This window comes from Dromiciops gliroides, chromosome 6 (genome assembly GCF_019393635.1).
Source record: "Dromiciops gliroides isolate mDroGli1 chromosome 6, mDroGli1.pri, whole genome shotgun sequence".
In the NCBI taxonomy this organism is placed as follows: Eukaryota; Metazoa; Chordata; class Mammalia; order Microbiotheria; family Microbiotheriidae; genus Dromiciops; species Dromiciops gliroides.
In genome coordinates this window covers 270,345,771-270,373,365 of record NC_057866.1, presented here as the reverse complement: position 1 = coordinate 270,373,365, position 27,595 = coordinate 270,345,771, and the positions used below count along the sequence as shown (strand labels likewise).

The window sequence follows — 27,595 nt, the reverse complement described above, 5'->3', positions numbered from 1 at the left end:
TTCAATATAGATATCTCCATAAAAGGGTCTTCAGCTCCTGTATGGGGACAATAGTCTACATACTGAAGACTCCAAGTGTGGGGATAGGGGCTGGGGAGGAGGGGAAGCCTGTGAGAGAGGTACTGGACTCCTTGAGAAATGAAGGTAACAACATTTATATTAAATGGAGTTCAGCTTTTATTTTACCCCCCAGAAAATTTTAATGATGGGGATGAGGCTGCAGATGACGATGAAGAAGATGGTAGTGATACAATTGCTAACAAAACTTTTAGAGCCAATTGAATGTTAGAGTCAAGGATGAAATGTATGTTATTTGACCACTGCATGTTACATTGTTGTTATTGTACCTAAGATTTTTATAACATTGTCATTAAAATGAATTTCATTCGAATAAAACTAAGCAAATTATTTTCATTGATTGTTTGATGGAAGATGTGAATGGGAGCACAATGGTTTTGTAAAAAAAAAGGGGGGAACATCCTTACATACAATTTGAAAATCCCATCATATGCCTCTTTATCACCTTTTCATGTGACGCTAAATGGAACTAGAGGAAATCATGAAAAACTCCTAACTGGGTCAATTACAAATTCATGTTTTCTATTAGGCCCTGACTGTAACAAGGCAATGATTTCACTCCTCCTTAACTGAGTCTCTCCAGTAGCTATTCCAAACCTTCTCTTCTCTCCTCAAAGCTCCCCTCCTCTACCTTCTCAGCGGAAGCACACCTCATCCTTTATTGAACTCAGATCTTTCTCAAACTCCCTCCATTCATTATGCCACCTACTTGTATCCTTTTGGTGTGGACCTAATCCTGTGTTCTTGGAAGCTATTCTACTGAAGGACTGCCTCTGCTATACTAGAGGAAGTTTGCTTACAAGTCCAGAATAAGTCTTCTTTGTGTGTGTGGACCAACCTGAGGAAGTTTAGAGTCTTATTACCAGGTTGGCAATGGGTGATGGATTGTTTTTCAATCACAAGGAAGTATGGGAAGAGAAAAGAACTTGTCCATTTTTTAACCTCATTAATAATTCATAAACTGGGTGAGAGTCCTCTCAGTGGGAGGGTGAAGGTCCATTCTATCGCCCCCCTTAAATTATATATGTTTATATTTGTGTACATTTTATATATATATATATATATATATATATAGAGAGAGAGAGAGAGAGAGAGAGAGAGAGAGAGAGAGGAGAGAGAGAGAAAACTCAAATGTACACAAATCACTACAAGACAGTTTTTTTGTGTTTTTTTTTTTTTGGTGGGGCAATGAGGGTTAAGTGACTTGCCTAAGGTCACACAGCTAGTAAGTCTCATATGTCTCAGGCCAGATTTGAACTCAGGTCCTTCTGAATCCAGGGCTGGTGCTTTATCCACTGTGCCACCTTAGCTGTCCCCAAGACAGTTTTATCAGACTACTAGTAAGTAATACTGGAGATCAAGGGAGGGAGAAATCATTAATGGGTTCCAGTTTGGGGAACACAGGAAACTGGGGAGGGTTTTTTGTAAGAGAGCTTGCTTGTTGGAGGTCAGAGAGAAGAGCTCTTTATGGCCCAGCAGTAATGACTAATGGGAAGGTATTGGCAGGGGACACACACACACACACATATATATATATACAAAATACATATACACACACACACACACACACACACATACATACTCTAATGCCTTTATCAGGTGAAAACATCTCTGTTGAATCAATCAATCATAGGCATTAAACTAAGTGCCAACAGCCTAATTCATAATTTTTAAAGGAATGAAAGCCATTGGATACAGTAAAATAACCCAACACAAGTATATTGGGCTTAGCTAAGGACACCCAGTCATGGCCTGTATGTCTGGAATGATATGGTGAGCAAGTGAAACTTGGGCAGCTAGGTGGTGCAGTGGATAGATTGCCAGGCCTGGAGTCAGGAAGACTGATCTTCCTGACTTCAAATATGGACTCAAGGGCAGCTAGGTGGTGCAGTGGATAGAGCACCAGCCCTGGATTCAGGAGGACCTGAGTTCAAATCTGGCCTCAGACACTTAACACTTACTAGCTGTGTGACCCTGGGCAAGTCACTTAACCCCAATTGCCTCACCCCCCCCAAAAAAAAGACTGATGAAATATGGACTCAGACACTTCCTAGCTGGGTGACCCTTGGCAAGTCACTTCACCCTATTTGCCTCAGTTTCCGCATCTGTAAAATGAACTGGAGAAGGAAATGGCAAAGCACTCTAGTATCTTCACCAAGAAAACCCCTAATGGAGTCATGAAGAATCAGACATAACTGGAACGACTGAGTAACAAGAAAACCCTGGGCATTCAGATGTAGGGGCCAGTCTAGAGAGAACAGTCCTTCCAAGTCTCTGATGGAGAATCATTGTGGGGGGGGGGGAGATGGAGAAGAGTTTCTGCCTCCTCCTCCCCCTCCACTATTGGACAACCTTGTCTTTGAGTAAAAGTGTGGCCCTGGTTTTGTTGTTGCTGCTGCTGCTGCTGCTGCTTTTGCTTGTCCATTCGCTTGCTTGAGGAGATGTAGTGAGAGAGAACTCAATTCCTTCTTTTGGGTAGTTCCTTGGCTTCCCCCCGTGAGCTTCCCCCTCTCCCTTCCCAATTTGTTTCACATCTCTTTAATGCAATCCCTCAAATATTGATAAGTGTACTCTCTTGTGCATGTGGCTGTGGCTCTTTCCTGGAGAAATGCGGAGTGAAACCCAGCCACCCTTGTTCATCCTGTGTCACTCTTGTTCAGGTCTTCTGACACCCAACATATGGCAGGCTTTCCTCTTTCTTGACATCATGATGCTGCTGGGGAAGGAGATGGGATCAAGTGTCTCTGGCTCTTTTCTGCTGACCAACCCATTTTTTTCTATCATACATTTTCTTTGGTGGAATTCTTCCCCTATCTTCTTCATATTGTTTCTTCTTATGCCTGATTCTTCTCTCCCCATTGTCCTCTAGGAAATAATTTTTGGTTCCTCAGAGCTCCATGACTCATGGCCATACAATAATGCACACTCATCATGAAATGTTACCTGTTACTAAAATTATCTGTCTTTATTGCTTTTCTCTCTTCGTGTCATTGCAGCCATTTTCAGTCATGTCTGACTTTTCATGACCCCATTTGGGGTTTTCTGGGCAGAGACCCTGGAGTGGTTTGCCATTTCCTTCTCCAACTCATTTTACAGGTGAAGAAACTGAGGCAAACAGGGTGAAGTGACTTGCTCAGCATTCTAAATCTCCATGAATGAAGTCAGTCAGTCAGACAATAAACATTTAGGTGTCTACTATGTGCCAGGCATCATGCTAAGCACTTTATAATTATTATCTCATTTGATCCTCACAACAACCCTGTGAGGTAGATGTTATTATTATCCTCATTTTACAATTGAGAGTACCGAAGCTGAGGGATTGAATGACTCGCCCAGCATCACAGAGCAAATAAGCGTCTGAGGCTAGATTTGAACTCAGGTCTTCCCGACTCCAGGCCCACTGCTCTATTCACTAAGCCACCTCAACTGCCTCATAAAGATGGGGCCTCGGGGCAGCTAGGTGGCGCAGTGGATAAAGCACTAGCCGTGGAGTCAGGAGTACCTGAGTTCAAATCCGGCCTCAGACACTTAACACTTACAAGCTGTGTGACCCTGGGCAAGTCACTTAACCCCAATTGCCTCACTAAAAAAAAAAAAAAAAAGAAAAAAAAAAGATGGGGCCTATATTATATTAAACTCTTTGTCTCTCCCAACTTCTACCACAGTAGGCTCATTTAAAGACACGGATTTATTGGATGAGTATGCATCTTTCATTCAATTTCTTTGGAGAGTTAATCACTGTCCCCATACTATAAATATAATCCTTATTGAGAGTGAGGTGATACTTAGATGCTCTGCTTTTCTGGGGACTGATGGCAGAGATTCTTCCTTTCTGTGAGTGGCCAAAGAGGTAGTTTGCCTCATTAAAACAGAATTTCCATGTACTGGGGGAAGAAACTGTGCTGGGTTTCTCATTAACCTGCATAAATACTATATCACATATTGATGGATGTTTTATTGTTTTCAGTTCATGGGTCAGGAATGGGCCTCACCAGAAGGTTAGACACAAAAAGAGCTAAGCCCTTTTATATTTCAAAGGAGATGGTGGCAAATGCATCCCACATTCTTTTGGAGATTTTTGTCAGTCTGCCCGTTCAACAAATTACTTCATTTCCCCAAAAATGTAGGGAATGTTTGCTTTCCATCATTCCTCTGTCTTCTAGGAGCAGGATTAGATTAGATTTAAAGAGATCCTTTTGACCTCTGGTCTTCTGCGATTCCTCCATCTGTAGATTGTATTAAGAAAATAACTACTTTTTTTGAATGACTACATTTTGATAGCACTTTAAGATTTGCTTTTCTCCTCTTAGATGATCCCTTAACAAATCTGTGAGATAGGTGCTATTAATATCTCCATTTTATAGAAGAGAAAGCAGACTAAAAGGTATCAAGTGACTTCCCCAAAGCCATAGAATGAGTAAGATTCTGAGGCAGGATTTGAACTTGGGTCTTCTCGACTAGAAGTATAACTCTCTGCACACTATGCCATTTAAATGTCATGTTAAGTGACAGGGGGCTTAACTATTAAAAGACCAAGTTAAATCATAGCTTTAGAATTGAAAGGGGCCTTAGAGTTCATCTGGTCTGCCTCCTCATCTTACAGAGGAGGAAATGGAATAAAACATAGATTTACCTGGGGTTGATATTAAATACTCTTTTATGTATATGTGTCTGTGTGTAATGGGGGAAGGAAGGAGGGGAAAGACCAAAGGAGAGAGGTAGATGAGAGGAAGTTAAGAGAGACAGGAGAGACAGCGGGAGAGAGAGAGAGAGACAGAGAGACAGAGACAGAGACAGAGACAGAGAGAGACAGAGAGAGGCAGAAAGAGAAAGAGAGATGAAAAGAGGGAGGAAGGGTAAGAGAGAAGAGGGGGAAGGAGGGAGGGAAGGAAAGAGAGGGAGAAAGAAAAAGAGAAATGAGAGAGATAGGAGAGACAAGAGAAACAGAGAGAAAGAGGGAGACAGACAGACAGAGAGGAATAGAGAAGAAAAGTTAGAATGGGAGACAGGAGAAACAGAGAGAGGAAGAGGGAGACAGAGAAGAATAGAGAGGAAAAGTTAGAATGGGGGAAGGAGAGAGGTACAGAGACATAGGGATTACATATTTCAATGGTTTTCTCCCCCAAACCAGGGAGGAAGGTAAGAGGGAGAGAAAAGCAATGCTTTTTAATTTAAAAAAAGTAAAATTAAGTTAAAGTTACATTTTTTAAAAAGACAAGAAATAACAACAATTGAGTCTAGAATGAGTAGTCAGATGTAAAATAAGAAGAGAACCAAGAGAAAGCAAAGAGCATCTAGGAGGAAGGGAATAGTCCCCAGTGTCAGAAGCTACAGAGATTTAGCAATTCAGTTACTGCTGGTAATCTTGAAGAGAGGAGCTTCGATTGGGATTGTGAAGTGTTGAGGAATGAGAAGCGAGGGAAAGGACATCAAAGGCACAGGAAGAGGAGAGCTGGTTTCAACAAAGAAGAGAGTCATGACTTAGTCAGAGATTGGAACCAAGGAGACAATGAGGGAAGATGTCTGGTAATATTTGTTTTTTTGTTTTTTGTTTTTGTTTTTTTTTTAGTGAGGCAATTGGGGTTAAGCGACTTGCCCGGGGTCACACAGCTAGTAGGTGTTAAGTGTCTGAGGTCGGATTTGAACTCAGGTACTCCTGAATCCAGGGCTGGTGCTCTTTCCACTGCGCCATCTAGCTGCCCCGATGTCTGGTAATATTAAGGTGTAGAATAGGAATAAAAAAGAGGAAGTTCAGAATAGATGGCCTCTATTTTCCTATTAAAGAGATGAGGTCTTCCACCGAGAGGGAGGGCAAGAGGGTGCTTGAGGAGGTCTAAGGAGAGAAGATAAAGTTTCCAATAAGCTTGGTGGGGAATGTACTAGAAAGTCAGTTGGGGATGAATGAAAGAAGCCTCTGTAGAAGGTGAAGGCACAGCTGAGATATGGTAACCAGGCATTAGAGTTGTGTAACTTCCCTCCAACTCTACTCAATAGTCCTCTAGCAGGAGAGGAAGCAGATGGTGTGTGTAATGCAGAGTTGAGATTTAGCAAGATGAACAGAGATATGACATGGCTGCAAGGTATTCAAGGATCTAGGATAGTATATAATTGGGGCAGCTAGGTGGCACAGTGAATAGAGCACTGGCCCTGGAGTCAGGAGGACCTGAGTTCAAATCCGGATTCAGACACTTAACACTTACCAGCTGTGTAACCCTGGGCAAGTCACTTAACCCCAATTGCCTCACACACAAAAAAAGGATAGTATATAATTGAACTGATTGACTGTAAGGTCAAGGAGTAAAGTGTGGCCAGAGTAGGGAAGAGTAGCGTCCAAGTGAAAATGAAGAAAAGATTTTGGATGAATGAGGCAAAGGGAGAGAGATGAAAGATTAGGAGGTTGTGACCAGAGAAGCACTTCAGTCTTCAGGATCACATTAGTGTCTTTAACAGGTGATGGTGAGATCAGTTAATTAACCTTTAATAAGCACCACCCTATATCAGGTGCTGTGCTAAGCAACTGGAGATACAAAAGGGGGCAACCTTTCTGCCCTCAAGGACCTTCAACCTAATGGGCATTCTTGTGTATGGATGTGATAGAGTGATGGTATAGGTCATGGGAGTTGAACGAGTCTGGAATGTTCCTGGGGACAACAGTTTACTTATTATTGAAGACTCCAAGTGTGGGGATAGGGGCTGGGGAGGAGGGGAAACCTGTGAGAGTGGTACTGGACTCCTTGAGAAATGAAGGGAATTATCTGGTACGTGGCTGCCACTAACATCCAAAAAAGAGGATCTAAATAGATCACAGAAATAGCAGAGGGCTGGTTTGGAAGTGAGGAGCGAGGAGTATGTCTACTCTAGGCCCAGAATTCTGGTAGTCTTGGGGAAGATGCAGTGCCTTCTAGGGGTAGCCCCGTTTCCATGTGTAGGAAGATGGAAAGGACAAGAGAAGAAGAGATTTAAGATGAAGAAACAACCTCTGTTTTCAGAGGTCACAAGGAAGGCGAGGGAAGAGTTGAATAAGGATTTGGTTGGGATAGGTCTGAGATGAATGGGAAGAATTAGAAGATGAGAAGGGGATTTGCTGAGTGTAGGGTGGAAAAGTAGTGCCCCTGCCTTGAAGGGTTCTATAATTACAGAATTGAGGTTGCCTAATTCTTACACGAGCAACAAAGAAGACATCAATTCTCTCTTGAGTACTGGTCTTTGCTTCCTGTACCAAATAATATCAATATCTGGTAGTGATATCAAGTTGATATCGATATCAGGTGTCAATATCTGATAAGAACATCAAATGTTTATTAGCTGAAGCACTTCTGGGCTCTTTTGTTCTCCTTGTGGTGGTGATTTATTTACATAGGTTGTTTCCCTAGAAAATAGTGACAGAGTGTTCTAATTAATGTTTGTTCTTTTATCAATTTCCTGTTTTTCAGTTTCCTATCTAAACAGCCAATAGTTGTTTAAATAAGCCACCATAAGTATTACCTTTTCATTTTTTCTTTTTTCTGATATATTGATTTTGATCTTTACTTCATCAAGTCTGTGATACATAGAGCTAATTCAGAAATGACTCACTCTGGCAATGCTTCCTGTTTGCTAATAAGTAGTAATAAGTAATAATTCAGTTTCTCCAGTCACATTTAAATTAATTTGGATAGGGGAGCCATATCCAGTACCTCCCACTCCTTTCTGGTAGAAATTATGATATAGGGAGACAAGGCTTTCCTGCAGTCTATGAGCCTTTTCTTAATCCTCAGTCATATTTTTTCCATTCCTTCTCCTTTGCATTGAAGCCATAAAGTAGTGAATATATTGATTCATTTGACCAAATTTGTTACAGAAATTGCTCTAGCTCTCTGTTCTCCACACATGGGCTGCATTTAGCTTTGTGGAAATGTTGGCTTTAAAAAAATGCTTATCCAGAGCACTGTAATAGAAAATGATCAAATATCTGATGAAGTCGTTCTTGTCCTTGTGTTAATCCTCATCCTTCTTGACTTTTTTGCAACCTTTGTCACTTCCAATCATCCTCTTCTCCCGGGTAGTCTCTCTTTTCCAGGCTTTAGTGGCATTGCTCTTTCCTGATTCTGCTCCTACCTGTTTGACCGCCGCCCCCCTTCCCAACTTTTGGCTTCCCTGGCATCATCCTTCAAGACTCAGCTCAAATCTCAAGCCTTTGCTGCGACTCTGCCTAATTGTAAATTCCTTCCTTTGAAATTATCTCCCATCCACATTGAATGTATCTCATATGAACTTGCGTAATATCTCATTAAACTATGAACTCCTTGAAGGCAGGGACAATGGGGCTTTTTTGCCTTTCTTTATTCCCAGTGCTTAGTAGAGTATCTGGTACACAGTAGGCATTTAATAAATGTTTGTTGCCTTACTGACTGTCTGGATGCCTGATAAAACCATCTCTGCTTCTCTACGGAAAACCTTTCTATTTAACTACAACTTTCGTCTCTCTGGGTTTCATCATGTATCAGGAATGTCAAAAATGGTATGATTCAGTTTCTCCAGTCACATTTAAATTAATGTTGATAGGGGAGCCCAAAATAATGTGATTCTTAACCCTCTTCTTTTCCCTCTCACTCTCCTCCCCTGTCTTCTCCTTTTCTCACATTGCTGTGGCCAAAGCTTTCATTACCAATAAGCCCATACGCAGCTGGTCCAGCCCACAGAATGTAGACAGTCCAGTGCTAGGACCTTTCAGAGCCCCACCTTCTGCAATAGAACTGCTAGGGTTTACATGTTGCTGGGATAGCCTCAAGAACCCAGGGCCCTTCTGTGTTCTGAAGTGATGTCAGAGTTGGCTTCGTGAATGTTGCTTGTAAATAAACACACAAGTGCAAACAGAGGAGAAATCAGAAGGGATTCAGAACACAGGTTAATAAGTTGACCTTTTAAATATTTGTATTAATGTTTAAATGTTGCCTTTGACCAAATATGAATACTTTGGATTTCAGTGATTTTACTGAGGGTTTTAATTTTTGTTTTGCTTAATCAACATTTTATTGCTGACCTGTTGAAATTATTACACTGTTAAGAAACATGTATGTTTTTAAAAAAAAAATTTTAAAGGGGGCAGCTCGGTGGCGCAGTGGATAGAGCATCAGCCCTGGAGTCAGGAAGACCTGAGTTCAAATCCAGACTCAGACACTTGGCACTTACTAGCTGTGTGACCCTGGGCAAGTCACTTAACCCTAATTGACTCACCCCTAAAAAAATTCATTTAAAAAAAGAATTTGAAAGAAGAAATGTAGTACATGGTAGTTTTAGTACAATGAGAATTTGTGAGCTTGCCTTAGATTTAATCATCATGTATGTGTCATGGATGCCTTTGGAAGTTTGGTAAGATTAGAAACCCCTTCTTAGAATAATATTTTTAAGTTCATAAGGCAAAATAAATAGGATTGCACAGGGAATCAGATATAGTGATGGTTTGTGGTTCAATAAAGCTTTATTTATTTTTTTATTTTTTAGTGAGGCAATTGGGGTTAAGTGACTTGCCCAGGGTCACACAGCTAGTAAGTGTTAAGTGTCTGAAGCCGGATTTGAACTCAGGTACTCCTGACTCCAGGGCTGGTGCTCTATCCACTGTGCCACCTAGCTGCCCCAATAAAGCTTTATTGAAACACATTTATTCTTGCTCAAGAGCTGTACAAAAAAATAGGCTGGCTGGTCAACCAGTGGTGAGAGAGAAAGAGACAGAGAGACAGAGACAGAGAGAGAGAGACACTGAGAGACAGAGACAGAGACACTGAGAGAGACAGACAGACAGACAGACAGACAGACAGACACTGACTGATTTCCTTTAAGCTCTCTACGTAGCTGATCAGAGCCTCCCTCTTTCCCCTAAAATGCCCTAAGCAAACAAAATACACACAGATCAAAAATGTTTTCTTGGATTAACCATAGTTTTACTTTTGTGCTTCTTTGTAGAGAATATGTGAGCAGCAACATAAAATAGAAACTGTGAATTAGAAGATAAACTTTGTATAGATACTCTCCCCAGGAAGGAGAGGAGAGAGAGGAAAGTTCCAGTCTTTTCTTCATCAGCTGCATGTGATCTCTCTCTCTCTCTCTCTCTCTCTCTCTCTCTCTCTCTCTCTCTCTCTCTCTCTCTCTCTCTCTCTCTCTCTCTCTCTCCACCCATCTTTCTATCCTGTCTATCTTTCTATTCTGTCTGTCTAACTGGTCTGTCATCCATCCATCTATCTACAGTGGGTACAGCAGTAGCAGTGGCTCCTCTTGTCCCTTTGTGTCTTGGTTGTGCTTCCAAACTTCATTCTGTCCTAACCCTGCTACTCACCTCTCACCTCTTGTGAGATTTTGACTTTTCCTTCCTAGATGGAAGCAGGGACCCTCTGTTTTCTGAGGCACTGACACAGCCCCAGGTAGACTTCCCCTCTGTATGCAATCTCTGCTTTGCCAATGCTCTGTTCCAGAAGGTGCTTTGGCTGTCAGGCCAAATAGGGCAGTCAGTATACAAGGAAAGGAATTAGGCACCAAATGCCATTCATTCCATAAAGTTAACTTTTACAGCTGTGATGCTGGAATCAGAATATGGGAAGAGAGGAGGTGAGTGGAGAAAGAAGTCAAAAACCATGGTTCTCAGCCCAGAAATCCTTGAGCTTGTTTTTTTAAAAATATTATATAATTAGTTTCCTTGGTAATGTTCTGCATTTTATTTTATTCATTTAAAAACATTATGTTGAGGGGCAGCTAGGCGGTGCAGTGGATAGAGCACAGGCCCTGGATTCAGGAGGACCTGAGTTTAAATCTGGCCTCAGACACTTGGCACTTACTACCTGGGTGACCCTGAGCAAGTCACTTAACCCTCATTGCCCTGCAAAAAAAAAAAAAGAAAGGGAAAAAAACCCATTATTTTGAGAGGAAGTCCACAGGTTTCATCAGCCAAAGGGATCTGTGACCCAAAGGTTAAGAACACCTGTTTTGAGGAGCAACGATGTAGGGTAATTGAGAGAACACAGGATATTTGAAGTCTGAACGTCTGGATTTGCATCTGGACCCTGCTGCCTGTGTGACCTTGAGCAAGTCATTTCCTTTAGGTCTTAGTTTCCTCCACTGTAAAAATGAAGGGATTAAATTAGATGACCTCATAGGTCTCTTTCTGTATGACATCCTTTGAATAAATCATTTAACTAGTTAGTTGTATTTAGGTGTGTGCTGTTACCCACTGAAATTGTTAAATTTTCCACATGAGCATTTATACCTCAGAAATTTGCAACTGCTACAATTTGATTCATTTTGTTGATTGTCTAGACTAGAGATATTGATGGAGGAAATATTACTAATGCAAGTTAAAGTTAGAAATGTGCTGTGTGTTTGGGGGTTTTTTTATGGAAGAGAACCAATTTTTAAAGATTTGCCCATTTTCCCTTGGTTGTATTTCATCTAGATAGAAATAGCTAACAATGAGTACAAAGACAACAAGTGCTGAATCTCAGAAAATACTGTATCTAAGAGTCCTCTCATTAAAAAATTTCCATAAAATTTTAATGAAAAATATAGAAATGAGATAATAATAAATTTATAATTTATTAGATTTTGTTATAATAAATAAAATACAAAATTTTAAAATTAAAAAATATATTTCAGGGGGTGCCTCGGTGGTGCAGTGGATAAAGCACTGGCCCTGGATTCAGGAGTACCTGAGTTCAAATCCGGCCTCAGACACTTGACACTTACTAGCTGTGTGACCCTGGGCAAATCACTTAATCCCATTGCCTAAAAAAAAAAATAATAATATCAGAACTAGACAAGGCCTGGAGAGAAGCCACTTACTAAAGGGTACACAGATGGTTAGTGGCAGAGATGAGGTTAAGACAAAGGTCCCCTCACTCCTTCCCAGTTGGCTTTCTTTATACTACACTGATATAAAAATAACCTAGCAGAAGCAGAAATGGTCTAGATCCTGGTCCATGTGGCACCAGCACACGCTACAGCTACATACAACTAACTAGGGAAATGATTGACCCACAGGCTATAGTACAAAAAGAGACCTCTGTGTTCTGTTCTTGGCCACAGTGGGAGGCTGAGCACTTTTGTTGACTATGCAGTCAAAGCTCCATCCTTATCTCCATGCTTTTCCTCAACTGTCCCTCATGTCAGGAATGGTCTCCTTCTTCTCTTCCATCTCTTGGCATCTCTAGCTCCTTTCAGGGCTCAGCTCAAGAGCTACATCCTTCAAGAGAACTTTCTTGATTATCCAGTTTCTGCTGACCCTCACCCACCCCCATCACTGTGTATTTATTTTGTATATATTGGGTATGTATTTATTGACTAACATTTTGTCTTCCTGGTATGTATGCTCCTGGAGGGCAGGGAATGAAGGCCAAACATGTGCATTTCTGACACAAAAGCTCTTTTGAATTTGTGTTCTTGGGGGGCAGCTAGGTGGCGCTATAGTGGATAAAGCACTGTCCCTGGATTCAGGAGGATCTGAGTTCAAATCCAGCCTCAGTCACTTGACATTTACTAGCTATGTGACCTTGGGCAAGTCACTTAACCCTCATTGCCCTGCCAAACAAAAAAAGAAAAAATAATTTGTATTCTTGGCCTGCCATAGTGCCTGGCATATGGTAGGTAATTAATAAATGCTTGTTGATGAATTGTCGCACAGAATGGCCATGAGGAATGCCCTTTGTAGACCCCCAAAGTGCTCTAGAAATGGCAATTACTATGATTTCTGTTGTTTCCCCCTTCTCTTTCACTCATAATTTCACTTTTTGAAATCCCATCCCGTACTTACCACTCAGCTGGACCTGTGCTCTATCATAGTACCATGACCTGGGCTATACCACCTTGAGACATTAGTCATCAAGAGCATTTTCAGAAACACTTAGTACTGTACAGATGAGGTCCAGCTTAGAAATGGGAGTTAATCTACCTCTTATCATCCATTAACAATGATACCTGGGGGTCTGTGCTCTCAAAAGAGCAGTGGATTTAGTGTTAGAACAATTGGGTTTTTAGTCTGGCTTTACTATTCAATACCTGTATGAACTTGGGTAAGTCCTTTTCTCTCCTGTAAAATGTGGTAGCTAGGTCCCTTCCATCTCAGAAGCTTAGTTTAGCATCAGTGTGTATGGTAGCAGTGGCTCAGTAGTCATCATCTCCCTGTTGTTTTTTTCTTTTCACAGTTAAATTACAGCTTCAGGCAGAAGAGAGAGGAGTGGTGTCAATTAAGGGAGTATGTGCCAATCGGTATCTTGCTATGAAGGAGGATGGAAGATTACTGGCTCTGGTAGGTAGTGGTTCTTGTTTTTTTAACCAAATTTTTCACTTTCTATATTCAGAATTATTAGTAGTTGTTATAACAGAAATATTTTACTAACAAAATTTGAAAGTTTCCTTATATTGAATAATTGTATAAGAATTAATTTATATGGATGGGGTTTTTTGGGGAGGGTGGGGGAAGGATTCCAGATCTATGATTGCCTTGGAGTATGGAACCACCACACAATGAATCAATGAACTACACGCAGTTTCCAGTGTGGAATTTCCCTCCACCAATACCAAGTTGAAACTGGTGGGTATATAATGTTACAGAATTGCCTGAAGCAATATGAATCTAAAGTGACTTGCCCAAGGTCACTCAATCATATGAGTCAAAGATAGAATTTGAATCCACATCTTTCTTATTCAAAGTTCACACTGCTTTCCAAAGGGGGCAAACCTTACTGTGAATTCTAGTTAGCTTGTAGGTTTTGTCTTTGGAACTCAGCAAGCAAAATAATTCATAGTGAATAAATGATTTTGATTTTTTATGGCTCAGAAATACAAATAACAAGAAGACAGATTACTCTTTCCTATGTCCTTGAGTACAAATAGTCTGAATATATGAGAGGAGTATAATGCATAGCTGGGAAATCAGAGGTAGCAAGGTGCTTTGATTTGGAAAGCATCCTGGGTCTGAGGAATGCAGGCTCTGTCATTGATTACCTCTCTGAACTTGGATAACTCATTTCCCGTGTTTGGGTCTTATTTTCCCTGCACATAAAAAGAAGGAATTGAACTAGTCATCTCCAAGTTCCCTTCTAGTGCATGACTCTTGGCAGCAAAGGAAGAGAGAGGAACCACTTTGCAACCTGTTCCTTTCTTATGTCATGGTGAGAAAACCCACCTTCTTATACTTTAGAATACGAGTCAGTGAAAGATTATTCCATTGTTGCAAGCCATGACCAGGAAAAGCAACAGCAGGCATAGGGAGTCTCTTTGGTGCCGGTGGGCTTTTGAATGGGATCCATTTTCCACGGGTTCAGTTGCTGTTGAGTTTTTCAGTCATGTCTGACTGTCAGTGACCCCATTTGGGATTTTCAGGATGAAGACAATGGAGTGATTTGTGATTTCCTTCTCCAGATCATTTTGCAGATGAGATAATTGAGGCAAATCAGGTCAAGTGACTTGCTCAGGGTCACACAGGTAGTGTCTGAGGCCGTATTTGAACTCGAGAAGATGAGTCTTCCTGACTCCAGGCCCAGTGCTCTATCTACTATGCCACCTAGCTATCCCTTTCCATAGGTACTTGGAGTATACAGAAAACCCGTTGCCATCTGAGTTTATAATCTCAGAATTAGGGTTGCTTTGGGAGCAGTGTGTTGTGTTTAAGGGGAGGGACAGGTCTGTCTTCTGGTTATCATGGGGTCATAGAGTGTGGGGTCATACATCTAGAGTTGGAAGGGACCTTAGAGACCATTAAGTTCACAATCCTTTCCTCCTTCCCCCTTATTTTTCAGAGAAAGCAACTGAGGCACAGAGAGGTTAAGTGACTTGTTCCAGGGTCACACAACTCATAAGTGTAAGAATCGGGGTCTGAACTAGGGACTCCTGGCTTTTTGTCTAGTGCCCCATCTTACTACTCTATACTGCCACCTCATAAGAGCCTGGGGGTTAAGGAAGGCAAAGGGTGGGGTCAGATGTGACTATCCATTTAACACCAAAGTGGAGGCTTATTCTAAGATGGTATTACTCACTGTCAAGAAGGGAAAATTCTGAGTCCCGTTTCTGTGTCACCGCAATGACAAGTATTTTCCCATCCACTGGGAGCTCTGCCTGGCTGATATCTGGCTGCAGAAGGGGAAGCCCATTTGCTCTTGTGCTTAGAATGGTGGGGAGGTGGCAGCCTCCCATTAGTGGCACTCATTCTCAAAGCCAGAAGTAAGGACATCGTTCATAGCTACGTAGACCACAGTGAGGCAAACTAGAATAAACTGCATCCTTCACGATGAAATGTCTGTGGGCACAAATCCACAGGAGGAGTAAGAGAAGTGAAACCACAATTATAGTCTGGGTCCTGGGAGGTCAGGGAGGGCTGTGCAGAACGTTTATGCATCATGATAGAGACTTGTCCAGACAAAGCACCAGGGAAGCTCTGGTTGTAGCCCCATCTTTGCTGTGGTTTTCATTTGGAATCTTCCAAATGGTTTCCTGGCAGTACAGGGGTTCCCCTTTGGCAGTTTAGTGAAGCCGGTGGGCCCCTTTTCAGAATCATGTTTTTAAATGCAGAAAATAAAATAGCAGATTACAACAGAAACCAAAAGTTGGTGAAGAAGAAAGATTTAATTTTCCCCAAGTTCCCAGAGCCAATCAAGTCTATGCACAGATCCTTTGGGAGTCCATGGACCCCAGGTTAAGAACCCCTGTTTTAGACCTTTGTCATCATCTTCGAGGTGTAGGATAAACTTGTGATGGATTACTATGGTTTTTCTAACCCAGCAGCCCTTGTAGAGGGCTGTCCTTTTATCTGTGTGTACGTGTATCCCACCGCACGTGGGGCATTTAATTCAATTCTGTAAACATTGGTTAAACACTTTTGTACAGAGCATTTTTAGAAGAATTCCAAGGATCTTGGTCAGTGATGTAGGAATTTCCCTCCTCTGGAACACATCACAATCCTTCTATAGTGCCATGAATTCCTGTTGTTGAAAAAACTCATCCAACCTGATGTAGCCAACTTGGGGATGAGCTTTTTCTAGTTCAGATAAGAAATAATCCACCTCTGAACCCAGATTTAGGATCATAAAACTACAGACCATAGATTTAGAACTGGAAAGCACACATCAAATCCAGTAAATGTTTATTAAGCACCTACTACATACCAGGCACTGTGCTAGGTCCTGGGAATACAATTAGTAAGAAGAAAGACAGTCCTTGCCCTCAAGAAGTTTACAATCTAAGGAAGGGAGACAATACACAAAATGAGGCAAGAAAGCAGAGGGATAGGAGTTGATACTACAGGATATCTTGTTCCATGGAGTGGAAAGTAGGGAGAGCCACAGATGCAAGATCAGAGAAAGGCTTTGGCTTTGTACTAGCTTCTATTCTTTGTACTAGCATTCAGTTTATATCACCCAATGCAAGGGAAATAGCCTAGGTGAAAAGTTGCTGGCATTCACAAATGATCCATGGTTCTTACTTTCCTAAATTTTCAAATTAATGATAATAATAATAAATGCTAACATCTATATATTGCTTTATACACAATAGTCTTGGTTCTCCAATTTTGTCCTAAAAACTAGGGAGTAACCACTGTCACCGCTACTGCTGGTTTCTAAGGAGCATTCCATTCATCCTGCCTCAATTGTCCTAGAATGTTCTCCTTCCTCACCTATGCTGTTTATAACCTCTAATTCCCTTCGAGGTTCAGCTCAAGAATCATATCCTTCAAGAGGTGCTTCTCTGTAAGGGGATTGGTTACTTCACAATGGTTCCCAATCGCTTTCACTCCTGGACAGGTGCTGTGGGTCCTCTTGCTTTTGCAATTATCACTGCACTTTGTTGCCCTTCCCAACATCTGTCTGTCTCTCCCTCTGTCTTTCCCTACCTCTATATATTTGGGGGCAGTCCTTAGAAGTCTTCTCATTCAGTTCCCTCATTTTATTTTATTTTTGTCTATCCCTTCTTTTATTTTTTATTTTATTTTGATCACTTTTATTTTATATCATCTTCATTTATTTTTTAAGTTCTTTTTTTATATTCAGGTCTATATTCTCACTTCGTCAAGAACAGTTCATGCCAGGTTAACCTCATTTCCTTTTTGGACAGTGGGGAAAAAAGAGATGTGGATCAGACAAGGATACCATTAGATAGATTCAGAAATGGCTGAGTGCCCAGATTCATGGGGGAGTGATGTACAGTCTGGCCAGGTTGGATAGAACAAGGCTCATGGTTCAGTGTCAACATGGCAGGTCTCCAGTGGAGTACACCAGGGATCTGTGCTTGGCCCTGTGCTACCTAACATTTTTAATCAATTAATTGGTTAACGGCATAGATGGCATACTCATCAAACTTGCTGATGGCATAAAGATGAGAGGGATAGTTCATACTATACATGACAGAGTCAGGATCTGAAAGAATCCTAATGGGTTAGAGTTTGGGGCTGAATCTAATAATGTGAAATTCACAGTGGGTAAAAATTGTGCACTTGGGTCCAAAAAACCAACTTTACAAGCATGAGATGTACGATTAGACAATGGTAATTTTGAAATAGATCTGATTTTAGTGGACTCCAAATCAACATGAGTCAGCAGTGTGATGGGGTAGCCAAAAAAAGCTAATGAGATTGTGGGCTGCCTTAAGACAGGGAGAGACTTCAGGAATAGGTGGGCTGCACTCTACCCTTGTCCAAGCTCACCTAGATTGTGGTCAGTAACTTGGGAAGGACATTGAAGCGTCCAGAGAAAGATAACCAGAATGGTGAAAGACTTGAGTCCATGAGTCTGTCATATGAGAATCTGTTGAAAGAGTTGGGCATGTTCAGCCTGGGGAAGAGAAGACCCTGGGGTCAGGAGAGCTGTCTTCACCTATATAAAAGGCTGCCGTGTGAAGGAGAGACTAGACTGTACTTAGCCCCAGACAGCAGGGCCAGCAGGGCAAGGCTGCCAAAAAGCTCATATAGGCTTCATGTCAGGAAAATCATCCTAATACTCAGCTTGCCCAAAGCAGAATGGGCTACTTCAGTAGGTGGAGGTCTTCAAACAAAGGCTAGATGGCTACTTGGTATGACAGAGAAGGTATAGCGGGGAGGCCTGCTAGTTTGTGGTAGACCAGAAGGCCGCTGAAGACCTCGCGTTTTGTGATTCTGTCATTCTTTAATAGTAGTTAGAACAATATGCCTTCTCTTTAACTCTACTAAGTATTTGAGGTCTCTGCTCTCTTGTGGAAGCTCAATTGCTTTACCTTATATCCTGGACTAGTAATCAACTCAGTTCTGTTAGAAAGAGAGAGAGAGAGAGAGAGAGAGAGAGAGAGAGAGAGAGAGAGAGAGAGAGAGAGGGAGAGAGAGAGGGAGAGAGAGAGGGAGAGAGTGAGGGAGAGAGAGAGGGGGAGGGAGAGAGAGAGAGAGAGGGAGAGAGAGAGAGAGGGAGAGAGAGAGAGGGAGAGGGAGAGAGAGAGAGAGGGAGAGAGAGAGAGAGAGGGAGAGAGAGGGAGAGGGAGGGAGAGGGAGAGGGAGGGAGAGGGAGAGGGAGGGAGAGGGAGAGGGAGGGAGAGGGAGAGGGAGGGAGAGGGAGAGGGAGGGAGAGGGAGGGAGAGGGAGAGGGAGAGGGAGGGAGAGGGAGAGAGAGGGAGAGAGAGGGAGAGGGAGAGAGAGGGAGAGAGAGGGAGAGAGAGGGAGAGAGAGGGAGAGAGAGGGAGAGGGAGAGAGAGGGGGAGGGAGAGAGAGGGGGAGGGAGAGAGAGGGGGAGGGAGAGAGAGAGAGGGAGGGAGAGAGAGAGGGAGGGAGAGAGAGAGGGAGAGAGAGAGAGAGAGACTAAAACAAACCCATTGATTAAAGGTCTAAACCAGATAAAGCATCACAGTAAACAGTGACAGAATCTAAGAGTTGGGAGGGACTTCGGACACTGTCTAGTCCAACCAGTACTTCTGTAACACAGAGCAGCAGCTTGGCTTAGTGGACAGGGTACCGGACTTTGGATCATGAAGACATGGGTTCAAAGCCTGCCCCAGACCCTTATTATCTAGGGGACTGTGGACACTTAATCTTTGTGCTTTAGTTTTCTCATCTGCCAAATGAGGAGGTTGGATTAAATGGTCCCTGAGGTTTCTTCTTGGGATACAAGTATTGGGAAACCATTACAAACACTATCCTGTGTCTCAGAAGTCCTTTCTTCAACCTTTCTAGACACTGTGAATCCCCTGGATTGGAGATTGAGGAAGACAGCCCTTCTACCCATCCCAAGATATTTTGTATTTACCCATATGTTTTGTAAACTTTGTTTTTCTTTTTTCTTTGCACCATCAGTGCCTCCACATAGCAGGTGCTTAGTAAATGCCTGTTAAATGAGATAATCTTTTGCTAATCTAGTATCCATGTCAGCCAGTTTATCACTATAAATGGGCATTACCTTTTGGCTTCATTCCCTTTTGGTATCTATCCAATGAAATTTCAAGGTGTCCTTTCATTTTTCACCTCACCCACCTGCACTTCCTTTGGTCAGCGTTCCTTACTTGCCTCCAGGGACATGCTTCTTCTTCCTTTCACTTCCCTTCAGTCCCCCCCTTCATCCCCATCTCCTCCATTCTTGACCCTAATCTCCACTGGTCCTAACCCACCATCATCTCATTGGTTCTCTGAATGATCATTTGGGAAACACCCAGTCAAGTGTGTAACAACAAAAGAGGCCAAGGTGTGTGGCCTTTTCGATGGGTACTCTCCCTTTCTGAGGAAGTGAATCAGCTGTAACTGTTAATGCTTTTGGCATGACCAGAGAAAGAGAGGCTTTTAAATGCAGGATGTGACCAAACATGGAGGGTGATTCACAATGGTGTCTGTTCCAGCCCTCTGTTGGCTCCCGTACAGAGGTGGGGAGACGGAAGGAGACATGGCCGCACATTCTTCTCCCTCAGAATGACTTAGCCATGCCCAACATTATTCACCCTGCTTTAAAAATGACCGCGTTTTCCGAGTCTGGGAGTTCAGCTGATGATTCTGATTCTGTTGGGATCCAGTCATTCTGTGTCCTGTCACTGAACTGTCACCCTGTGAGTTTCCATCGATTGTGACTACAGGGACTAGGGCCTCAGTGTCTCTGAGCTGGGGTTAGTCATTGAGGGGGCTGGTCACCTCAAGGGTATAGGAAAGGAAATGAATGCACGAATGAACATTAAACCATGACTGTGTGCCAAGTGCCGGAGATATAAATAGAAACAATAAAGCACCCAAATCTCTGCAACTTTGTGAGAGGTGATGCAGAGGATGGTGGCTGTTGTTCTCCTGGACAGTGTGCTTCTAAGATGGTGCCGTTAGGGGGCGCCATAGTGCACAAAGCACTGGGCTGGAGACAGGAAGACTCACTTCCCTGAGTTAAAATCCAGCTTCAGACATTTCCTCGGTGTGTGACCCTGGGCAAGTCACTTAATGCTGCTTGTCTCCATTTCCTCATCTGTAAAATGAGCTGGAGAAGGAAACGGCAACTTCTTTGCCAAAAAAAAATCCCAAGTGGGCTTAGGGAGAGTTGGACACGACTGAACAACAACAAAAGAAGCCATAAGCATAAAGACTAAGTTGACTTTATGTTTCTACAGAGCTCCCTCTGGGTTCATGTTGGGTTCTTGCCTGATGCTTGTCTTGGTAGCAGATGGAAGAGTTCTCGGATTTGCCTGTCTAGCCCCTTTTGGGAAATGTGGCATCCTCCTCCACCTAGGGCTGGAGTGAGGAAGCCCCGATTGCAATCCCACCTTGGGCATTTATTGTCATTGTGACCCCAGGCCAGTCACTGCACTTCTGTGAGACCCAAGCAACTCCCTAAGTTGCTTCTATTAAATCATGATGGCTGTGATCGGTGTTGGTGGAGAGTAGTCCTTGGCATTCTGACATATGTAATACTTAGGTTGAGTCTGGAATGAGCCCCAGCAGCTTCACTTCTAGGTTATGAAGGCAGGCCAAGGTTCGAATCCCAGCCTTGACACATACTGGCTGTGTGATAAGGAGTAAGCTGCTTAGCCTCTCTGAGCCCCTGAGGCTACTCTTGTGGCACTGAGGATTGAGCAAGACCTAGGTTGGATGCCCCCTCAGACACATGTTAGCTGTGTGATCTTGGGCATTTTCTTTCAAGTCGAGGAGAGGACCTCTAAATTTCTTTCCAACCCTAAATTTACATTCCTATGATGTTACAAACAGGTTGCTGCTATCTGTGTTGGTAAAGGAGATTCCACACTGAACACGCAGCCATTGACATATCGATGCATCATTCAGCTAAACATCCTGCCCAGGTGTCATCATCAGACTTCAAAACATGGCACTGATCAATGTTAAATGTCTTTTTGCCCACCCCACATCTTGTTGCCTCTTTCTGATGCAACAGCAGACTTGTGGGAAGTCACTGAGCAATCCCGCACTCCTGGAAGGCTCTCCCCTCCCCTGCTGCCTTCCCTGGCTGGCTTTGACTCCCAGATAAATCCCACCTTCTACAGGGAGCTTTTCCCAGTCTTCTTAATTCTAGAGTCTTCTCTCTGTTGATTCTCTGTCTCTCTGTTTTTCTCTATCTTTGTTTCTGTCTGTCTCTCTCTCAGAGGCACTAGGCTTGGAATCAGGAAGCCTCATCTTCCTGAATTCAAATCTGACCTCAGACACTTACTAGCTGTGTGACCCTGGGTGAGTCACTTCACCCTGTCTGCCTCAGTTTCCTCACCTGTAAAATGAGCTGGAGAAGGAAATGGCAAACTGCTCCAGTGACTCTGCCAAAAAAAAAAACCACCCAAATGGGGTCATAGAGAATCAGACAGGACTGAACAATTACCACGTTTACAAATAATTATTTACATGTTGTCTTCTCCCTTAGACTGGGTTCTCGAGAGGAGGGACCATGTGTTTGCCTTTCTTTATATCCCCAACACTTAGCACAGTGCTTGGCACATTGAAGGCACTTAATAAATGCTTGTTGCCTGAATGACAGCTGGAGAGTCACAAGCTGGACTCAGGGGAAGCATTTTAACAACCTATCATCAGTGACGGCCATGGCTGTTCTGTGTGTGTGTGTGTGTGTGTGTGTGTGTGAGACAGAGAGAGACACACAGAGAGACAGAGACAGAGAAAAGGAGGGAGAGAGATCAAGAGAATTGGGAGTTTTAATAGGCCTCATCTCCTTGGGGAAGGGAGATCCCAGCTGTTGCTAGAGTCCTTTCTGCCCCCTCCAGTTTCCCTCTTTCCGGGGCCATCCTAGCTCCCTTGCCAAGTTCATCCCACACTCTTCCAATGCCGTGTTCCCTGGCTGGCCTCCACACCACAGCAGGCAGCAATCTGGCCTCCCTCAGACTCATCTGTGTTGCCCTGGGTCCGTCCTTAGATGAAGAAGCCCTCATTCCCCAGAAAACCAAGGGAAGTGGTAGGGGTGGTTGTGGGTGAGAAGCACTTATGACTCAGGCCATATGTAGTTATGGGCCTGGGGTTGCCTGCAGCAGCCACAGTGGCCTGGAGGGAGGACCCATAGTTCTCTACCATTAGAGGCTACTTGGTGGTGGACTGGGACCCTCATAAAAAACCCTGGAAAAACCAACCAGCCTCGAAATTGTGGCATCCTGCCAGAGGCTTGATTCTCCCCCTTGTCCCTTCTCCCTCTGTGTGCTTCTTCAGGTGCCTGTGGCTATAAACCATGTACAGATGGGCACCCTGGGAAAGCTCGCCCTTCAGAAAGAGGGGTGCTCTAGGCTCATGAGGCAGTGTGGTACAGTGAGGAGTGTGGAACGAGGCATCACGAGACCTGCGTCCTCCATCATTGGCCTCCACTGATGGCCACTGAGGCTCCTTCCAGATAGAGCGATGGTTCAACAATCCCCTTTTTGTCAGAGTAATCCTTAGGGGTTTTAAAAACAAATGTAAGGCAGGTCGATGCTGATTGGGATGTGTGTGTGGGCACACACACTAGCCTTGGCTTTCCCCGGGACCTTAATGTATTGCAGTCTGGGGGTAGGAAAGCTTTCAGACAAAGGGACTGACTTGGCATAGTTTGAAAACATTTCTTCAGGGGTTCCCTCCACCTCTCCACAGTCAGAAAATTCACAGAAATGCTCAAGCCATGATGATACGGAACTCCTCGGGCCTTCGTTTGGCATCTTGGGTTGGGGGGCTCTTGACTGCTCATGGGCTGTCTTCTCTTCTTCCACAGTGGAGATGGCTCCATGCCATGAGCACAAATATTGGGATTTAGAATGTCTTGAGTGTGTTCCCCCAAAGAGTGGTTCTTCTATGGGCATGGGGAAGCTGATGACATTTTATTTTCACTTTAAATCAAGTTACTTTTCCAGTGCCACCTCCATGATATCTCTTGCATCTGTCCCATATTCTCTCCATTCACATCACAACCACCCTAATCCACATGGAATAGTGATTAGCCTGGCCTCTTGCCCAGAGTTACATTCTACCTCTCCCTCTCCCATGATTCTCTGATACCTATAAGGGAATTGGGGGTATATAGTCTCTTCCATTGACTCAAACCCCTAATAATTTTGTTCCCCTAATTTAGGGGGTTTCCTGCATCCTAATTACATGAAACCAACAATCAGATGAGGTTTTACAAAGGAATATTGCTTCAGAGGGTTACTGAGAACAAACATAAAAACATGCTCCCCTTCAACATCTGGGGTCATAAGCTCCCTTACACAGCCTGTCTTTGGGGAGGGTTAGGGGCTTAGACTCACGCATTTCCCATGGAGCACGGTCCTACCAGTTTCCAAGTCCAAAGCATTCCCATCACTCCCAACTTTGATTGAGGCACTTCTTAGGACCTTTCTTCTGGGCCGGCAACAACCTATGGCCTGGAATCTTGCCTCCAAGGTTACTATGGCTCGAGCGCTGAGGTCCAGGGACTCCAGTACCTGTGCCTAGAATTCAGAAGGACAAGCAAAATAGACCAAAACCCCAAACCTAATTCTCACGCCCATGGAGTCTAAGTCGTGAAGGGAAGAGGTGATCTTTGCCCCCACTCAGCTTTGTTCATGATGCCCATGCGAAGAAGGAGTAGGGCCTTCCCTCTCTTGGATGCTGAGAGAGAGAGAGACACACACACACACACACACACACACACACACACACACACACACAGATTGCTTCAGCTTGGCAGTGGAAAAGGTTGCTCTTGCACATGGGGTAGGGGAACTGTGGGATGTGTTCTCCTAGAAGCGGGTCCCTGCCATCTCCCACATGGATGCTGCCATCTTGCGTGATCCGGACCTTCCCAAAGCCCAGGTTACACATAGAATCATACCTTAGAGCTGGATTTAGATCCCCATCACTTCCATTTGGCTTATTACAACAACCGCCAAATTGAACTTCCTACCTCCAGTCTCTCTCCTCTCTAATCCACAGTTAATATTCCTTTCTAGGATATAGATCTGGCCTTATCACCTCCTACTCAAAGATCTCCAATCAATGCCTAAATCAATGAACAAACACTGTGCTCTAGGTGTTACCTCTAGGAGAAAACATAATATCCTCTGGCTGGTAGTTAAAACCCTATATGACTTGGTTCCCACTTACCTTTCTGTTGTTCAGTTGTATCTGACTCTTAAGGACCCAATTTAGGATTTTCTTGGCAAAGATGCAAAACAAAACTACTTGGTTCCCACTTACCTTTCTAGTCTTACTTACCATTTATCCCCTTCTAACACTCGCCTCTAATCAAATTCACCTCCTAGCAGTGCCTATATAGGTATAAGGGTGGGGTCAATCGAGTAAAACAGGCAATGATCCAGATGGGGTCCAAACCAGAATAAAGTATCATTAAGAAGTATTTAACAAAATAAATGAAACTAGAGTGAAACAGAGACGGTATTACATTTTAGAGCTAAGTTAACCAACAGGGATCTTTATGTAGCAGTGGACCCAGTTTCTATTTGAGTTTGTCATGACTGGAACATATTCATCAATTACTCCATTCCACCTAAAGTAGGTGGAGCAGTGGATGGAGCACTGGGCCTGGAGTCAGGAAGACATCTTCCTGAGTTCAAATCTGGCTTCAGACACTTAATACATGTGTGACCTTGGGCAATTCACTTCACCCTATCTGCCTCAGTTTCTTCATCTGTAAAATGAGCTGGAGAAGGAAATGACAAACCACTCCAGGCTCTTTGCCAAGAAAACCCCAAATGGCGTCACAAAGAGTTGACATGACATGATTGACAGAATGAAAAGTTCATTAGACCATTCCCCATTCTTTCTCAGAGGTGGATCTAAAGACCCCCTTGGAGCATTGCTTATGATGTCAGGTTTTTTATTTTTCAATGTATTGAGTGGTTTTGCTAACTTTTTTCTCTTCTTCTCTTTCTTCCCTTTAAGTCCTTTGTAGGGTTAAGAAGCTTTCCCAGGGCCACACATCTAGGAAGTGTCTGAGGCCAGATTTGAATTCAGATGTAAGACCCAGTGTTCTATCTAATGAGCCACTCAGCTCCCTAAAAGTTACTTAATTGCTGCTGTTTCGCATTGGTGGAGGGAGAGGCTTTCACTCTGCGAATTCTCTCTCCTATGAAATCTCAGTTCTGAATCGCCTTTGTCCCCACCAAGGGCCACCTTTGGCAGGATCAAAGAGCATCTTAGTTTTTAAGAGCTGAATGGCTTCACCCCCTGAGGGTACCAGAAAGCAAATCATTCTGCCTCCCACCTTCCCCAGTGTCTATAGCTGAATGATGGGAAATTCTTTTATTAAGAGCACACAATACTATGAGGCCACAAGATGGATTTTCTCCTCAGGAGAAACATCTGCTGTGTCCTTTAAAAAACACCATGCTTGTTGGCCAGGGTCTTAGTTAGAAACAAACAATTCTGACCTCCTGTAGGCACTCGAAATTAGGGAGCTAATTCTGTCCATGCTGTGAAAACTCAACAGGAGAAGATGAAGAGGAGCTGGGCAGCTGCAACAGCATAAGAAAGGCTGGCTTTGGGGCAGCTAGGTGGTGCAGTGGATAGAGCACCGGCCCTGGAGTCAGGAGGACCTGAGTTCAAATCTGGCCTCAGACACAACACTTACTAGCTGTGTGACCCTGGGCAAGTCACTTAACCCCAATTGCCTCACTAAAAAAAACAAAAACAAAAACAAAAACAAGAAAGGCTGGCTTGGCATTCAGCAGGCTTGAACATGGCTTCAGTATTTACTCGCTGTGTGATCGGGGGCTTTCCCCTCTGCAGACCCGAGCTTTCTTACCTAGGAAATGGAGATAACAATGCCTTCCACCCCCACCCATGCCTCCCAGAGTAGTGGTGAGAACACTTTGTAAATCCCACAGCATCCAGAAATCTGAGGTGATAACAATAGTAATAACGATGGTAGTAATAATAATAATAAAATAATGATGACGGCAAGGATGGTGATGGTAATAATAACAACAATGATTTTTATTTATTTTTTCAGAAATATGTGACCGAAGAGTGTTTCTTCTTTGAACGTCTGGAGTCCAACAACTACAACACTTATCGCTCGAGGAAATATTCCAATTGGTACGTGGCACTGAAACGAACGGGGCAGTATAAGCTTGGATCGAAGACTGGACCAGGCCAGAAAGCCATCCTTTTCCTCCCCATGTCTGCTAAGAGTTGATCGACACAGGGGCCTCTCTTTCTTCTCAACCCCCCCAAAGGAAGCAGAAGACAAAAAAGAGAAGTTGGAAACATGGGCACGTTTGCCCATTTGGGATGACTCTGGCCAAACTGTAATCCTTTATTTCCCAGGGATGAGTTAAATCATTGTGTCAACATGGTACAATCACAACAACCACAACCCTGGAGACCACCTCCATGACCGATGCGTCCATTGTAATCCCTCCTGGGAAGGAAGCACCCCCTTTTCTTTACTCTGGCTGCCTTTGTAAAAGAAACTTTTAAAGAGGTGCACATTTTCAAACACATTTATCCTTAAAGAAACAACTAGAAAAGAAAGGCCCAAAGATCACTCCCAAAGTCTATTATTCATTCATCTGACCCCATAAACTTTTAAATTATTAAAGGACGTAAATGTGAATTTTTAGTGCATTTTAGCCCTATTTTCATAGAGCTCTGGCAACTGTCTGTGATAGAGTTGATAGGACAGGCCTCTGTGGACAGAGGGGAGTTCCCGCATGGTGAGGTCGATCTTCTCAAACCCTTCCCTGTGCCCATAGAGCAGCAAATTAGCGACTCTGCGGGTGATGGGAGTTGTGTCGTCTGCTTTCGCGAGGTCCGTGAGCTTCATCCACTCACACTTCAGGCACTCGTGGGGACAGAAGCTGATGTGGAAGGAAAGCGGCTTCAGACGGCAGATGATGTACATGTCAGACTTCCCGAACGCGTTTGGGGCCCCGTGTTGCTGCCTGATACTCAGGAGGGCTCTGAATTCCGACTTGATGCCAGTCTCCTCCAAAACCTCCCGAACAGCCGTGTCTCCTGGGGAGAAGAGAAGAGTGTACAACAGCTCACGCCTGTATAATCTGCACCTGCCACCCCAAAGGCCGTACTCCCAGTGCCAGCCAGGGAAGTCTTCCCACGCCCTTGACCAAGGAGGAAGCCTTTGGGGGAAAAGACCTACAA

At 43.5% G+C, this 27,595-nt stretch overlaps 2 protein-coding genes across 3 annotated transcripts in view; one reads left to right on the top strand and one right to left on the bottom strand.

Annotated features, from left to right (window-relative positions):
- Positions 1 to 26,630, top strand: part of FGF2 (fibroblast growth factor 2) — a 64,837-nt gene extending 38,207 nt beyond the window's left edge. Inside the window, exons 3-4 of the mRNA XM_043972379.1 lie at positions 13,245 to 13,348; positions 26,445 to 26,630. Of these exons, the coding sequence (XP_043828314.1) occupies positions 13,245 to 13,348; positions 26,445 to 26,630 (290 nt within the window). The remainder of the gene's footprint in view (positions 1 to 13,244; positions 13,349 to 26,444) is intronic.
- Positions 26,631 to 26,730: 100 nt separating this feature from the next.
- Positions 26,731 to 27,595, bottom strand: part of NUDT6 (nudix hydrolase 6) — a 37,976-nt gene continuing 37,111 nt past the window's right edge. For both annotated transcript variants that reach the window (XM_043973146.1, XM_043973147.1), the window contains exon 5: positions 26,731 to 27,451. In XM_043973146.1, coding sequence (XP_043829081.1) covers positions 27,054 to 27,451 — 398 coding nt within the window. In that variant the 3' untranslated portion in view covers positions 26,731 to 27,053. The remainder of the gene's footprint in view (positions 27,452 to 27,595) is intronic.